The 17,874-nt window shown below is 39.4% G+C and overlaps 1 protein-coding gene across 3 annotated transcripts in view; it reads left to right on the forward strand.

Annotated features, from left to right (window-relative positions):
- Positions 1 to 17,874, forward strand: part of DOCK8 (dedicator of cytokinesis 8) — a 222,952-nt gene that overhangs the window by 36,676 nt on the left and 168,402 nt on the right. For 2 of the 3 annotated variants that reach the window (XM_008066067.1, XM_008066068.1), the window contains exon 1: positions 15,959 to 16,011. Coding sequence is in view for 1 of the 3 variants with exons in the window: in XM_008066066.1 (XP_008064257.1) it covers positions 14,846 to 14,948 (103 nt within the window). In the remaining 2 variants the exon portion in view is untranslated. Of the gene's footprint in view, positions 1 to 14,845; positions 14,949 to 15,958; positions 16,012 to 17,874 lie in introns of those variants that run through there. The other variant, XM_008066066.1, reaches the window with a different exon arrangement.

A 17,874-nucleotide genomic window follows, 5' to 3' on the forward strand; every position in this document is an offset into this window, starting at 1 on the left:
TAGGACAAAGTCCCTGTGAGAGTTAGCACTCCTTAAGTGTGACTAGCATTTCGTAGTTATAGTAGTAGGGCTTTTCAGAATGATAGGTAGTTTCCAGTACCTCAGTTAATGGTGCATTATTTTATTTTATTTTATTTTTGAGTTGGAGTCTCACTCTGTCGCCCAGACTGGAGTGCAGTGGCAAGCTCCCGGCCACCGCAGCCTTTCCCTGCTGGGCTCCGGTGATCCTTCCGCCTCAGCATTCCCAGTAGCTGGAACTACAGGTACGCGCTACCACACCTGGCTAATTTTTGATTTATTGTAGAGATGAGGTCTCGCCAAGTTGCCCAAGCTGTCCCTGAACCGCGGGCTCAGGCCATCCACTCACCTCGGCCTCCCAAAGTGCTGGGAATACAGGCTTGAGCCACCGTACCTGACATAGTGCATTATTTTGAATGCACTATGTCCTAGAAATAAGGAGAATAGGAAACTACTTAACCAGCACATGGAGTGCAGACCTAAGGGCTATTCTTAAGCTTGACAGGTATGGAACAGAAGGTCTTTCTCTTTCCTTCCTTTCTATACCTGCTCCTCCATCCTCCTCTGCTAGCCCAATTGACATCTTTCCATCTCTTGGCTTCTGCTCATTCACAGCTTTTACTGCTTTATAGCCTCTGCTGACCATCTCCTCGCTGTGTGTCTTTGTGCCTCTGCCCACTCCACCATATGTTTAGTAAAGTCAACTAACTGGCGGAGGATCACACCATTAGTAGGCGATGAGGCAAGATTTGAATCACAGTTATAATTTATTGGAAAATGATTGCTATGCAAGTTAGCATGAAGATATTGAATATAATTTCTTGTTAGATTTGTTTATTTTTAAACATTCCTGGCTGGGCTCGGTGGCTCATTCTGTAATCCCATGCTTTGGGAGGCTGAGGTGAGTGGATTGCCTGAGCCCGCAGGTTCGAGACCCACCTGGGCAACTTGGCGAGACCTCATCTCTACAATAAATAAATAAAAAAAATTAGCCGAGCGTGGTAGCGCGTGCCTGTAGTTCTGGCTACTTGGAAGGCTGAGGTGGAAGGATCGCCAGAGCTCAGCAGGTCGAGGCTGCGGTGGCCAAGAGCAGCCACTGCATTCCAGTCTGGGTGACACAGTGAGACTCCAACTCAAAAAAAAAAAAAAATTCCTGTGTATACTTCCTTATATAAATTTGAATAAATTTTATCGTTAACTTGTTGGTAGCCGACACACATTTAAACTACTCATTTTTTCCTAATCTAAGGAAAACTGGAAAATGGGTAAAGTTAGTTCTAGGTTGTTTCAAGGCACAGAGTGCTTTATTCTGAACTTGGAATGGGGGTTTGATTCAAAATGTCTTTTTTCAGAGACTAGCCTTGAAAACCTCCTTTTATCCTTTTTATTCTCCAAGGATTGCCCCATTCCTATCATTGCTTTTTGGGACCCATTATCTTCCTCAGCTTCCTAGCCTCCTACGGGGTGGTCTGGACTTCATTTCCTCAGTGCTGTATGAAATTAGATGGAAATAGATTAATCTGATGTAGTATCCTGACAATATAATAGAGTTTAGTCTACACATTATTCTCTCAAGTAACTAATCTTTGAACCCCATTAAGCACTTCCTATATGCTTTAAGGTGGTAGGAATTACAAAAACAAGTTACCTTTGGTTGGGAATTTTTTTCCACCTTTAAATCATGACACACAGATTTCTGTCCATTGTACCTACTTAAAATACCTTTTTTAGGAAGAAAGACCAGAGTCTACTTTCCTGGGCTTTAAGATAGCTCAGCTTCTGCTTTACCACTTGCAACTTTCATTCGCTTTGAACAGTCCTTTAATCTGAGTGCTTGTTGACTTGTCTTGCCTATTTCATAGGAATTAAGGCTCTGGAACAGGGAAGGTTGGTCTTCATACGACTCTAAAGGTTCTGCTAATAAAAGAGACTAGCAAAGTTGGAGACATATTCAGTTGCCTTCTTGTGAGCAGTACCTTGACCAAAAGCTATGTCACAGGAAAAGCCATGTGGTTTGCGGGCTTTGCATCCGCTGCATGGCCTCTCTACCATGACTGATGGCTTCATCTCAGAAAACTGTTCTAGGATTTTGCTTTCTAAAATCTTATTCCCTAGTTACCATGGATTAACTTCACCTTAGCTTTTTTAATGCATAGTTACCTGGTGCAAAAGCATTTGAACACCTTCAGGAATCGTAATCCCATGCTTATGCATGAGAGAAAGAGGGAAGGTGTGGCCAAGATTTTGAGATGTGTTCAAACGCAAGAAACTTTTTTTTTAATGTTATAGTCATGGTATACATACAAAGATTTGTTACATAAGTATATTGCATGAAGGTAATGTTTGGGCTTCTGACATCCCCCACCGAGTAATGGGTATGGAACCCCTTACTCCCTTCTCTCCTTCCTACCTTTAGCAGTACCAAGTGTCCCAGTCTCTGTTGTTCCTGTCCTTGTACCCATGTGTGCCCACTATTAATGCCCACTTATGAGTAAGAACATGATGTATTCAGTTTTTGTTCCTGTGATAATTGCTTTAGAATGATGGTCTCCAGCTGCATCCTTGTTTCTGCAAAGGGCATGATTTTGATTTTCTTTATGGCTGTGTATTCCATAGTAAATGCATATATATTCCATAGTAAATGCAAGAAACTTTTAAGACACAAAGTAATTCTAGTAGAAAGCTAAAGCTAAGTGTTGTTCCATTATCGAAGGTAAAAATTAAAAAATAAAGCTATTTTTAGGAAAAGGCTTTTCCTTGTGTGTTTAATATTTGGGAGTTGCATAGGAGAGCAGTTTAATAGCTACCATGATTTCAACAGTAAGATATAGTCTTAATATAATAGCCGGATCCAGGATAGAATTTGCAAACCCTTAGGTAGGCGTATAGGTAGCTGAAGAAGAATTTGACCAAGATCTCACCAAGACACAATTTCATTCCATAATTTGTTATAGATTAAGATTTCTGAAAAAGACCATTCTACTAAACATTCATGCACTCTGCAGAGAATATGAGGCCAGAAAATGAATAATTCCAACTCTTACTATTTGGTTACTGGCCACTGTGTCTGGCTTAGCTGAGTTCATGTCTTCTAAAGCAGACCCTATAATTATTCCACATTTATAGTCCAGTTCATCCTACTTATGTGAACATTATTACCTTTCTTTTATTTTTCCTGCAAAAAGCCTTCTCTTCCTTCTTTCCTCATTTCTCCTTCTTAACTTTTAAAATCTAGAGTGCCTTGAAAAGCTCATTTACAGCATAGTAAGGAGGAAAACATTTACTAAGGGTATCCTGGGAACCTTGACCTTGCTGCCTTATGGATAAATCATTTCCCTACAGGGAAAAGAGGGAAATTATAGATAGGTCTACATTGACTCACATTCTCCTCCTGCTTCCATTTGAGTGAGCAACAAGTATGCATTATGACCAGAGATTTTGAGGTTGGTTTAATGGCAAAATAGGTTTCTCAATCAAGGTCTGGGGTGGGGCCTGATAATTTGCATTTCTAACAAGGCCAGGGGATGTTGATATTGCATTTTGAAAAACATTGCAGTAGAGAGTGTGTATGAAGATACACCAAAGTTATGGTCCTCAACTTAATTCAGTTGTCTGTCACAGATTGAGGCTGTGTTCAAGGGCAAAAAAAAAAAGCTTCCCAGCCACCTCAGTAAGTTCCACAATTTAACAAAGCAATCCACAAAAAAAGGAGGAAGTTAAAGCTGCCCCATTTCTCCTTATAAAGGCATTTGTATTTCACAACTGCAGTCACCTTGAATAGCAGAGGCCAGAAGGCTCTCCAGGTCTTACTGAAGCTTCCTCACTCAGTCACATAGACATGCTGCTAATTCACTGCCCCGGCCAACACATCTGAAAACAAATAGCCGCATTATAGGCTTTTCTATGAATATACAGCATATGGCCTCTAAATTGGCCAAGGAGTTGGCTATACTGGGCCAAATAACTTAGATAAATCACTATCAGGGTTGAGAAACAAAGTGCTTTTAATCAATAGCATCCAACAATGTGTGTTGAGTTTAATTGAATCTAGGTAAGGTCAGGAAGTGGATGCAAGGGCTCAAAGTATGCTGAGAACACAGATTTGTTTTGAAACTCCAGGAGACTTAGAAAGAAAATAATAATGATGAAAGGAACCCTTAAGAGACTCTTAAGTTTCTCTCATAATAGGTTAAAAATGTGTGTTTGTCGTAATCAAAACAGCCTAGTGTTGGTACAAAAACAGGCATATAGACCAATGGGACAGGACAGAGATTCGGAAGCAAAGCCTCAATTTCTCAACCAACTCATCTTTGACAAAGCCTTCAACAACAACCACTGGGGAGAGGAGAACCTATTCAGCAAATGGTGCTGGGAAAACTGGCTGATCACATGCAGAAGACTGAAACAGGATCCCTACTGATCACCATACACAGAAATTAACTCCTAATGGATAAAAGACCTAAATGTAAAACCTCAAATGATAAGAATCTTAGAAAATGCAGGAGACACTCTTATGAAAATTGGAACTGGCAACCAATTCCGGATCAGAATCCTAGGTGCCCATACCATAAGAAATAAGATAGACAAGTGGGACCTCATCAAACTGACGAGTTCTGCAAAGCAAAGGAAACCATCAAGAGAGCAAGGAGACAGCCCATAGAATGGGAAAAAAATATTTGCCAACTGTATATCTGACAAAGGCCTAACATCTAGGATCTACAAGGAACTCAAACGCGCTGAAAGGAAGAAAAACAAACAGCCCTGTTAAAAGGTGGGCAAAAGACATGAATAGACACTTCTCAAAAGATATACAGGCAGCCTACAGACACATGAAAAAGTGCTCAGCCTCACTAATCATCAGATAAATGCAAATCAAAACAACATTGAAGCCGGGTTCGGTGGCTCAGCCTGTAATCCCGCGCCTTTGGGAGGCTGAGGTGAGTGGATTGCCTGAGCCCGCAGGTTTGAGACCCGCCTGGGCAGGCGAGACCTCATCTCTACAATAAATCAAAAAATTAGCCGGGCGTGGTAGCGCATGCCTGTAATTCCGGCTACTCAGAAGGCTGAGGCGGAAGGATCGCCAGAGCCCAGCAGGTCGAGGCTGCGGTGGCCGGGAGTGGCCACTGTTTTTCTAGTCTGGGCGACAGACTGAGACTCCAACTCAAACAAAAAAAAAAAACATTGAGATATCACCTAACTCCAGTAAGAATGGCCATCATTCATAAAACAAACAACAGATGCTGGCAAGGATATGGAGAAAAAGGAACACTTCCTCACTGCTGGTGGGAATGCAAACTAGTGCCACCTCTTTAAAAGATGGTGTGACAAATCCTGAAAGAACTAGAAATTGACCTTTCATATGACCCAGCAATTTCCCTATTGGGAATATACCCAGAGGAATGCAAATCATTCTACAAAAAGATACCTGTACATGTATGTTTGTTGCAGCTCTATTCACAATAGCAAAAACATGGAACCAATCATGCTGCCCATCAAAGCTGGACTGGATTAAAAAAATGTGGTACATATACACAATGGAATATTATGCAGCCATAAAGAAGAATAAACATATGGACTTTGCAGCAACTTGGATGGATTTAGAGTTGATCATACTCTGATCTATCACAAAAACAAAGAACAGAGTACCTTATGTTTCCACTCATAAGTGGACCTTGAACAGTTATCATAATACTATGATAAAGGGATTGGTGGCTGGGCTCTGTGGCTCAGCCTGTAATCCCAACACTTTGGAAGGCCGAGGTGAGTGGATTGCCTGAGCCTGCGGGTTCGAAACCAGCCCAGGCAACTTGGCAAGACCTCGTCTCTACGATAAATCAAAAATTAGCCAGGCACGGTAGCATGTGCCTGCAGTTCCAGCTACTTGGAAGGCTGAGGCAGAAGGATTGCCAGAGCCCAGCAGGTCGACACTGGGGTGACCGTGAGTGCACCACTGCACTCCAGCCTGGGTGACAAGGTGAAACTCCAACTCAAAAAAAAAAAAAGAAAGGGATTGGCAGTAGTGGGAAATTCCCAGGGGAAGGGGGGGGGATTGGCAGTTGAGGGAAGCTGCTAGGGGAGGGAGTGGCACACCTCATCAACAAGGGTACCTGCATAATCAACGTTTGTATACCTACCCTGAAGTGTACCCCACATCTTTTAAATAAATAAATTAATTAAATTAAAAGTTTTTTAAAAATTTTTTAAATATGTGTGTGTCTATGATTTCTGTCATAAAATTATGACAACCACAGAACAAACATTTTGGAAAAAGAAAACAGAATAGAAAAAGAAAACCTCTGTTATTCTACCTCTAACATTACTGTGACTAACACTTCCTTCTAGTGGTTTTCTTTCCATATGTTTTGTCTTGGTTTTTGAATTGGAGTCTCACTCTGTCACCCAGGCTGGAGTGCAGTGGCATGCCCACAGCCACGGCAACCTCAACCTGCTGGGCAGGTGATCCTTCTGTCTCAGGCTTCCAAGTAGCTGGAACTACAGACACATGCTCTCACGCCCGGCTAATTTTTTCATTCATTATAGAGATGCGGTCTTGCCAGATTGCCCAGGCTGGTCTCAAACCTGTGGGCTTAGGCAATTTTCTCACCTCAGCCTCCCAAAGTGCTGGGAGTATAGGCATGAGCTACCACACCCTGCCCCATATGTTTTAACAGTGTATGTAGACTCAGTTTTTTTTAAGCATATATAACATGCATAATAAGTAAGAGCATGGTCTTTGGAATTGGATAGACTTGTATTCAAATCCTCCAGACATTTCTATCCCTGAGTTTTGTATTTGTTGAATGGGGATGATAAACCTAGTTCATAACCTTGCTGTGTGGATTCAGTGAAGTGCTCATCAGGTGCTCAGCACAGAGCCCAGTATAATGTGAATACTCAATAAATAGTTGCATAATTTTCCAGTTACTAAGAAGTTCTTCTTAATGGCCAGAAGTATACTTATTTTTATTCTAAGCATTTGGCAAAATTCATTCCACAAATTTTTTGGTGGTTCACGGGCTGCTTTCAAGAAGATCTACTTTGACCAGTTTGTCGATCATTTCTGTTACCTGATTTTCCTCAGAAATTTGACTGATTAATGAGTCAAATTCAAAATAAATAAATGGCCATTTTGGTTTGGATCAAGAGATTGGTTCAATTGTTCTTTAATCAGGCCATGTGGCTTTGTTCCAAGATCGCAGATTATAACCGCACCATTGTGGGCACCACATGTAGCCATTTTGGTAATCTGGATGTGGGTTACTAGGGAGATGAGTGAGAAACCATGGATGGAAAGGTGTGGGTTTTTTCTATTTTTCCCACCTGTTTCTTGTTGCCAAAGAGATGATAACAATATAGGCTTGATTTGTTAGAATTCTAACATTAATTAGTACTTTTATCATTTCCTAGACAATGTAAGGAGTTTAAAACACATAAACTCCATTTATCCCTCCCATCTTTCATGGATTATTGACAAGTATTTTAATTCTATATATATTTTAAACTTCGTATTATTATAATTTCAATATTTGTGTTATACAGTCACTACCTTTGAGATTTATTCACATTTGGTCTTTGGGTGCACTTCATTGCTTTCAGCACTTCTGTGTTTCCATCTGGAATTGCTTTTCTTCTGCCTTTCTTTAATATTTCTTTTACTATGGTTCTTGCTAATACATTTTCTCAGTCTTTGCTTATCCTGATAAAGTGTTTGCTTCTTCTTTACTTACGAAGGATATTTTCACTGGGTAGACCATTCTAGGTAGGTAGTTTTTTCTTCAGTGCTTCGAAGATGTCAATGCATTGTTTTTTGGCTTTCACTTCTTTGACTGAGAAGTCAATTATCAGTCTTATTACATTTTGAAGGTAATGTGTCTTTTCCCTAGGTGTTTTAAAGGTTTTTCTCTTTGATGTTCTGCATTTTTACTGTGATGTGTCTAGGTTTGATTTCCTCGGTATTGGTTCTGATGAGCGTTTGTAGAACTTTATGAAACTGAATCTTTGGTATTTTTGTCAACAACATTCCTCTAATATTACTTCTGCTCCATTGTTGTCTCTCCTATTTTGGGACTTCAGTTTGTGTATAGTAGAGCTGTTTCTTTATGTCTCAGCACACTCTTCTAGAGAGTCCCTTTCTAACTTAAAGAGTTATGAACAAAAGCACTCAATATTTATGGCTATTCTTTTAGGAGATTATGCTGCTTCATAAGTAGAGGGTGATTATGTCAGGAGGGAAAGTAATGTGATAATATATAAGGACTGAGTAGAGGAAATGTCTTCAGTAGACCCTGAAGACATTGAGGAATCATTCTCTAGGCCTGCTGCTGGAACCGTCAAACCCTCAAGTCATCTAACATTCTTCTGCCTTTGGAGGAATTTTCCAAGTGAAAGGGATCTGGGACTCCCCTGTGAGGAAGCAACATAAGTTTCACAGCTTGTTAATCAGAGGCAGACTACTCTTTATAGTTCTGTTTCCACCTGTTGAATCAGCTTTACAGAAGTTGTACATTTATGTCATGTCTGTTTATGAGAAGAGATGGAAAATATGAGAAACTCTAAAACCTGAAATCTATTATGAGGCTGCAGGCTGAAGAACTTCCAGACTTTATGGCTGAAAACACGTATGCATATATGTATATGAATGTAAGGAGATATATATGTGTGTGTGTGTATATATATATTTTATATTTAAACATGTTCTTTATTTAAAATATCCAAGCTTGCATCCCAGAAAAAGCCTTAGATTGCTTTTATGTAATCATCTCCAGGAACTACTCACTCTTGAGCTAGACCTGTGTTCTCAGACCTTATCCATGTCTTGCAAATGATCTAACTCTGTGATAGCTACGTTATTCAGAACAAGTTTTTCTACATGCAACAAACTCTAAAAGTCTAATTTTTAAAAAGACTACATTACCCTTGTAATTTAGGAGGTTTGGGGGGTGGTTTATGACATTCTTTTATTGTTTACCTGTGTAAATCATTTCTAGTTCTGAAACAATGGTTATTTTGCAAGGTTTAATTATACCATGTGCCTGTGGGTGCATCCATACATATGCCACCCACAAATGTCTTTAATTAATACTTATTACTAGCCTTATACTTTATACTTTGTATCCGTGGAGTGTTTTACAATCAGTTGTTTGTTACTAAGAATAAATTATATGTTTACTTTTTTTTTCTATCCCACCCCTTTCACTGTTGTTTAAAGCATATCAGATTCAGGAAAATCTCAAGAGTTCCCCAAACCTCTAACAGTGTTTATCCTTGAATTAATTTTAAATTCCACCCAACCATTCTTTCATACCAGCAGATAGTGAAAGAATTTTCATTGAGGGCTGATAGCCAGGAAGAAGCCTGCTAGGGTTGTTTGACTTCCTGTCACTGCTGCTGGTGTAGATCATGGCGCTGATTGTACCACTTGGGAATTCTTGTGCATCTTTGCCAGTTAGAACCGGAAAGGTGCCCAGCACTATATAGCCCAACCCCTTCACTTTACATGTAATGGAACTAAGATCCAGCCTAGTTAACTAACATGCTTGAACTCCAACAGCTGGCAAATGGCTATGCTGAGGACTGAGTCAATGAGCTTTCACTCTTCTTTTTCTGTTCTTCTAGATACATCTATTGTAAAGAAATGGGGCAGCATGGCGGTTAAAATATTTGACATGGTAATGAAGAAACCTAATATATAGATATTATGAAATAGTAAAAAAAAAAAAAGCTTAAAATGCATTATGATCTTCTCCATCTGATCTTCTCCTACTAATTTTTTTTCTGTTTTCAAAATCTGGCTACAAGTCCTCTCATCCCAGAAGCTTCCTAAGCATTCCTAGGTTCAATTAGTAACTCCTTCCTCTTTACACACAGGAACTATGTGTATTTCTGCATTATAATACTTGCCATATTGTATTATAATGATTATCCATCTTTCCTCCTCCCACCCACTCACTGGACCAGGCTTCCCAGAAACAGAATCTTGTTCTTCAACTTCAATCCCTAGTGCTTAGCAGAGAGGCTAGCACTTTGTGTGCTCTTGGTGTTTGATGAATGAATGAATGAACTGTTTCACAGTCTTGCACTATCAGTGAATCTTATGCTTTGTTGAACATAAAAATCACCTAGAGTTTCTGGTGTAAGATGCAGTTTTCCAGGCCACACCAGAAGAGATGCTAATTCAGTACTGGGGTGGGTCCAGGAATTTGAATTTTTATTAAGTAGTTTTGATGCATATGGCCCAGAGGCTTCACTTCTCAAATTCTACTCTAAGATTAGTTTTGGTTCTTAGTCCCAATTGAATATCATGATTATCTGTCAATCTGAATAAAAACACAGTGCTTCTCTACCCACCCCCCACCACCAATCTATCACCACCATTCTGACTCCTCAGTATGAATATTGACATCTAAAAAATAAACAAACAAAAAACTCAAGGCTTCCTTTCAACAAAATTTGTGAAGATAAAGAAGATAATATTTTGAAATCATTTTTAATTCCTTGGGTAACTTAGCTCATTCAGGAAATGTTATGATACAAATCTAGCATCATTAAACTTTTCTTGGACATGTCGAATGTGTTCTGAGATTCAAATGCAGAGAAAAATAATATCCACACACAATACCTGCATGGACACTGAACCTATGCGAGCTCCTGTCCAGTTGTGTTCTTATGTGGAGGCAGATTTTTCCCTTCACTGAGGCCAGGGTAGAAATGAAGAGGGTTGATTTGGACATTGGGATGCTAAATGTTCTTTTGGGACTGAAAGTTCATATCAGTCATATCAGTAAACTTAATAGCTGGTATTTATGCAGCTTTTTAAAATTCCAAGTAATACCCCTGCCCGAACATTATTTTACACACATGCATTTTTTAAAAATTATGAACTAAACAACTTCACAGGAGAAAGACTTGAATGAATGAGTTATTACACTACCTTTATATGACTATGGAAAGTATTTTTGATCCTTGTCGTATAGTTACACATAAATTGTTATGTATTTGAATTTTGGTTCCCCATACTATTTTTTGCTGTGGTTTATTTTGTATGTACATTTCCATAGGTCAACCTAATTTATATTTGTGGCAAAATAGTATCCCATGCATGTGATACCATTATTTGCTCTGTTTTCCTTAGAACTGGATGATTTGGTTATTTTCAATTATTTGCTATCATGCTATCATATACAAAGTTCTTATGTTCATTTCTGCTCAAATTATATTTTTGTTTGTGTGAATTCCATGAGGTAAATTCTCTAAAATGAGATGCTTAGATAGAAAAGTAATGCAGTTTTATGGTTCTGGTTGCATATTACACTGTTGCTGTCCAGAGACATGGAACCAATATACAACCCACCAGGGGTGTGAGGCATGCTGGTCTTCCCACAGCTTGACCAACATGGAATTTTATTGTCCCAGTTTATTCCTGCTAGTTTAATATGTGTGTAGGGCCTCACTGGAGATATTTTGTTTTAAGGTTTTTTAAATGATAGGAAGCAATTCTTTTCCTTGTGGGATGATTCACTATTTTCATTTTAAGGACAAACAATTCATCCATATTTGATGGTTTTGAAGTGACAGGTTTAATTGTCTTTTGTATTATTGAATCTGTAGAGAAAGAAAATAGAATTGGTGTTAGGTATTGGGTCATGTTCAAAGAATCAAGGAAGATCAGCTTTGAGTTAGGAAACTCTTACACCAATGACTGGAATAGAAACACCAGTTGACCCTGTTTAAGAAGGACCAGAGAGCAGAAACATTCTGATTTCATGATGAAAAACATAGTAGGGCTTTGACATAGGACAACAGATTGTGCTTCAGAATGAAAGCTAGACGCTGTCCCTCCTGTCTCTTTGATCTTCTCACAATGCCATCTTCAGATAGTCTCATTTCAGGTAGACCATTCTGGTCTATGATAGGATGACCATGAAACTAAACATCTTATTAGAGAGCTATTGTAGGAGGACCTGAGGCAGAAGTCTCAGGAGAACTCAGTCTTATTTGTGAAAAAGTAAGCTTGATCACAGAGGAGGGCCTTGGCTTGGTTGTCTTGGTCATTTTCTCAAGGAAGTAAATAAATGATTACAGTGTTGGTTTGAGTTCCTGTGGTGCCAAATACAAGACACATTGTTGTTCATGCAAGAAAGGCATTTTTTTTGGACAGTGGTCTAATCTGCTGATTTTTTTTTTAATTTGGTGACTGTCCAACTTGTAGCTAAAATCAGTATATCAAGTACTTAGAGTCAAAACCTGAAGTTTTTCCCTCATTCCTTGCATCACACTAAATTTGGCTTTTTTTTTTTTTGCCTTCACTCTTGTCTCTGCAAAATACTTAAACACACACACACACACACATACACACCCCATATCACTATCTGTCTACTTTAGACATGATTCACAAACTATATAATTCACCCATTTAATGTGTACAGTTCAATGATTTTTAATGTATTTATAGAGTTGTGCGCCTATCATGATAATCAATTTTAGAACATGTTCATCATCCCAAAAAGAAATGCTGTACCCATTAACAGTCACTTTTCATTTATTTACAATCCTCCCAACCCCAGGCAACCACTAATCTACTTTCTGCCCCTATAGATTTTATAATGCTGGGCATTTCATATAAGAATAATACAGCATGTGTTCTTCTAGTTTAGTTTATTTCACTTAGGATGATGATTCCAAGGTTCATCCACGTTGTGGTATATACTGGTACTTTATTCTTTTTTATTATTATTCCATTGGATATACAGTTTTTTTGTTAATTGCTCATCGGTTGATGGATATTTGGATATTTCCACTTTTTGGTTATTATAAATAATGCTGATATGAACATTCATGTGTAAGTATTGTGGAAGTATGTTTTAATTGCTCATTGGTATATACCTAAGAGTAGAATTTCTGGGTTCTATGGGAGCTCTGTTTAACTTTTTGAGGAACTGCCAGATTGCCTTCCAAAATGGTTGCCACATTTTACAGTCCCACTAATAATGTATGAGTGCTCCAGTTTCTCCATGTCCTTATTGACACTTGTTATTGCCTGTCTCTTTTGTTACAGCCATCCTAGTGGTTGTAAAATACCATCTCATTGTAGTTTGATCCCCATTTCCCTGATGGTTAATAGAATGCTTATTCTTTATCCTAGTGTTTTCTTATACTTTAAAAAAATTAAACACATTTGTTTAAAAAAATTAAGCAAAGAAAATGCTGTAGAAAATTAAGGAGCCAACTTATGCTTGCTGCTACTACTAAGGGTTTTACACCTGACTGCATTGTAATGTAAGGGGCCATCACTAGCATGTATGTTCTCCAGCCATTTTCTTCCATTCTTGCATCCATTTATCATTCAGAATGCTAGGAAGGAGAGATGATTGTCTTGCCTTGGGTAATGTGCTCACCCCTTTGATTTTTAACTTCATATAAAACCAATTTCTCCAAATGGTCAAAGGAGAAGGAGTCGATTCCTTGGATCTATTTCTTGGGCCTCAAACTCTTCCTTCTCCTGCTCTCATCCTTCCAGTATTGAGTGGGATCCTGATTGCAGGAGTTCTGGTCTCTGTGACAATGCACAGCATGACTGTGGGCATCCAGAAAGGAAATTAGAGTGCTTTTGAGGAGGGAGAATGGATGTGAAGATTGGGACTAGCATCCAGGTTTCCTGCCTCTCAAGGTGTATCACATTGCCAAGGTCGGGAGCCAATCAGATCACGTTAGAGACCTCGTCATGCAAGGTAGTTAATAAGTATACCCTAGCACTCATTATTGCAGAGAAAACATAATAAGCTTCATTGATAATACATAAAATAACATTTAAGGTTCTATTTTAAATTGTGTTTAAATTATGTGTACACACACACACACACACACACACACTCACACTCATACTCACACACAGACATGTATCTCCTTGCTGGATGCAAGGCATGTTTCAAATACATAACCTCATTTGATCCTCAGTAATCTCTGCTAGTTTCTAGTTATACTCAATAGCGGTACTGGTATTGTATGCTTTGGCCCTGTTGTAGTTTAAATACACTTTTGTGAACTGGCCTCCAATCATCAACATAATGGTGTAATGAGAAAATGTGTTCTGAGTTCCTAACAAGTGAGTGCTCAGAAGTCAACCTGTTTGTAAGCTGGAGTATCGCTGGCCAGCAGGCTCATGCCAGCAGGTGAGAGTAGAAAATGAAAAACAATCTCTTATGTGTATGGTTCCTGGCTACCAGATGTGTTGGCTGAGGACTCAGCACTGTTGGTATAAAGTAAACAATGCAAAGGATCACACCACTGGGAAAAGTCTAGGAAAAAAAACACAGTCCTTGGGAATCCCAGGTAGGGTTCCTGCAGGGAGGTAGATGTGTTCACGTAACAGTTCTGTGGCATTCTCTGCTATATCAGTCAGCTGGCCAAAAAAGGATTCGGCTGCTTGACATGGGAATGGCTGGATCAAAATGGCAGCTCTGGGCTTAAAGGACTCTGGTCAAAGACCAGACATCCTCACGACAAGTCAACCTCTCTGAAAGGCTGGGGGAGGAGTCAAGTGCCCTGGGTCTGTTTCTTGGGTCTCAAGTTCTTCCTTCTTCATCATCCTTCCAGTATTGGGCAGGACCCTGATTACAGGCACCCTGGCCTCTGTGAACTTCTCAAGGGTGTGTATTATTAGACAAAAATTACGACATCCACTACCAGGCCACTGATAGTGGAACTGATAGTTCTGCCTGTAGCCCAGCCAAGGCCTAGGTTTTATAACATGATGACAAAGAATGCATCTAAAATTGCAATGATTTCTAAAAATAGTTACTTCATTTAGATTTTTCTATTTTAATTCCAGGTATTCTTCAGCGGAGATAAGGAAGCAGTTTACTCTGCCACCAAACCTTGGCCAGTACCATCGACAAAGCATAAGTACCTCTGGCTTCCCCTCTCTTCAACTAGTAAGTATGAGTCACAGGTTTACTTAGCAAATGGTCAAGTGCAGAAGTACCCAGTGTTGGTGTTGCTTCCTGCTCTTTAGATCTTCCTGTTGCCCCTTTACAAGAGTCTCCAACCACCATTTCCTAACTCCATGCCTGCTTTCTGACATCAGACAATCTCTCTCTCCCTCTTCCAGCCAGGACTTAGAGTACATAACAGGACCTTCGGGGAATGTATTTCAGCTGTCTCTGGACTTAGTGGGCTTCCAGGCTACTGAATTTCACCCAAATTATGGTTTCTATTTTGGGGGAGAAGTGCTAGCCTGAAAACACACCACCCTTTATGGTATGCTTTCAATGGAAAAAAATGTATTTCGAAATCTGAAAAGCCAAGTTACAAACTTCCTTTTTTGTGAAAGCATTTTCTTGCAAGTATAATTTACATGTGATAAAAATTCTAGGTGTACAATTTGATGAATTTGGGCAGAGTCATTTAACTTCTTCTCAGTCAAGATCTAGAACACTTCCTTTATTCTGCACTTTTGCAGCTCATCTTCTATCCCAGCCCCCAGGCCCCAGCCAGGCAATCACCAATCCACTTCTGTCACTGTAAGTCTGCCCTCTTAGGAGCTTCTTATGCTGTTATTGGAATCACTGTATGTACAAACCTTCCTTTTAAAAACACATTTCCCCTTTGTGATGAGGATTACCTACATTTTAACGTTAACACCAATTATTGAGGGTGCACATATGTTATATTACTTGAGGATTAAATGCCAGACTGGTGCCAATTGAGATAAATCTGACTTAAATGAGGTGGTTTGTAAAGCCAGAAGTGAGTATTCACTTCCTTTGTGAGAGGGCTCCAGTCCTCCTGTACTCACTTCCTCACACACAGCACAGCAGCCCTTTCTTGCTGGTTCTAGTGGTTATCTTGAAGAGGCTAGGTTATTTTTTGTTTCTACTTATTACTTCAAAACCACTTCTGCTCTTAGAAATTTTGTAACCTTCACTGAGTTTCCGGTAGCCGCCATTTTGTCTCCTGTAACAATTTACACGCCGTGTAACTGTGTATCTTTTAAAGGTATGTTTTACTGGAGTGATTTGTGGCTATTTCAGAGGATAATTTGTGTGTTGTGTCATTAATTAAATAGTAGTACTAAAAAACATGCAGTACCTTTTGCTGCAAGAGATAATATGTGATGTCATTTCTTCAAAAAATGTATTTATGACTTAGTTGGCTTGCTAGACTGCCCTTTTTATTTTACTTTTCCTGTCTGCTTCACAATTTCAAATAACAATAAAAGCATGTCAAGTGCATAATGTCTGTGTTTTCAGATATGCTAGATGAGCTTTAAATCTAGATAAACCGAATATGCTTCCCGGTTTCATTTGGTGCTAATATATATTTAATTGAAAATCAAAATAATTTTTTAAAAAATTTCTGACTCAAGTATTACAAAGTATGCAAAATTTAGTTTAAAAGTGACTGGATACACTTTTAAATTTTAAACAAGATTGGGGGTTTGAGTGCTTTGCTTTTTTTGTAAATTAAGACTGCAGTTTTCTGCAGTAGTTGTCTTGGGAAATAGTAGTGTGGATATCACTATTAAGAGACTTTAAGGAAGTTTAGCTAACAGGCTTTTTAACCTCTTCTTTCCACATGAGCTTTTACTTCAATGTTGCCGACTTAACTTTTTTCAGGAGAAATTCTTTTTTTTTTTAATTTGTAAAGTTACAAAGAAAAAATTTGGTTAATATCTGCAAGTATTCTTTTGGTAGTTTGCTACCTCCTCAGTAGTTTGACAGAAGTGAGTTGGGTTTTTTTTGTTTGTTTGTTTTTTTGAGTTGGAGTCTCACTCTGTCACCCACACTGGAGTGCAGTGGCCACTCCCGGCCACCACAACCTCGACCTGCTGGGCTCTGGCGATCCTTCCGCCTCAGCCTTCCAAGTAGCTGGAACTACAGGCACGCACTACCACACCCGGCTAATTTTTAGATTTATTGTGGAGATGAGGCCTTGCCAAGTTGCCCAGGTGGGTCTCAAACCCGCGGGCTCAGGCAATCTATTCACCTCAGTCTCCCAAAGCGCGGGATTACAGTCTGAGCCACCGAGCCCAGCTAGAAGTGAGTTTTGATGAATTACTTTGTTAGGTTGGTAGTCAAGTTAACACGTGGCTTAGCTACCCATTTTTAAAGAGAAGATATCAAGAAAGTAGCATAGTAAGACAAAATGTTAAACAATGCCAGAATAATTGGTTCCTGCCTGTCATCACTTAATCTTAGTTCTATTTGCATATGAATGTCTTTTAAAATATGTTCACTCTTGGTTATTTCAGTTTACTTTTCTGATTTTTGTATCCCATCTCTCTACTCCAGCTTCAGCACGGTCTATTTATTGCCCTTGTTCCTTCTACCCAAAGAACAGGAGGCATGTGGGAGACAAGAGGCTCCAAAAATGTGTTTATTTATTTAAATATATATTGTTTTATTATTGCGATGTGGAGTACAAGCGAGGGTTAACTATATAAGCAGGCTGCATGCAGGTGAAGTGTGGACTTCTTTCTAACTGGCCCTCACTCTCCCTGGTAGTGGACCAGGTACCCTTTGTGGTGTCATGTGTCCCCAACCCTCCTCCCTCCCTCTCTCCACTAGCAGAGCTCAGCTACTGCTAATCCCTACCTTGTGCTAATGTGACTAATGTTCTGGGCCCACTTATGAGTAATAACATGCGGTATCCTTTTTTCTTTTCTTTTCTTTTCTTTCTCCTCTCTTCTTCTCTCCTCTGCTCCCCTTCTCTCCCCTCCTCCACTCCCCTTCCCTTCCCTCCCCTCCCCTCCTCTTCTCTCTCTTAATGAATGGTCTGCTTGGAGAATTCCATCTCCCCCATGTTTGTCTGCTATCCTGTTACAATGCCAGAATGAAGTGGCTGTTCTTTCCCTTGAGT

Source organism: Carlito syrichta, unplaced genomic scaffold (assembly GCF_000164805.1).
Source record: "Carlito syrichta isolate Samal-C Ts95f unplaced genomic scaffold, Tarsius_syrichta-2.0.1 Scaffold308839, whole genome shotgun sequence".
NCBI classification, from domain to species: domain Eukaryota; kingdom Metazoa; phylum Chordata; class Mammalia; order Primates; family Tarsiidae; genus Carlito; species Carlito syrichta.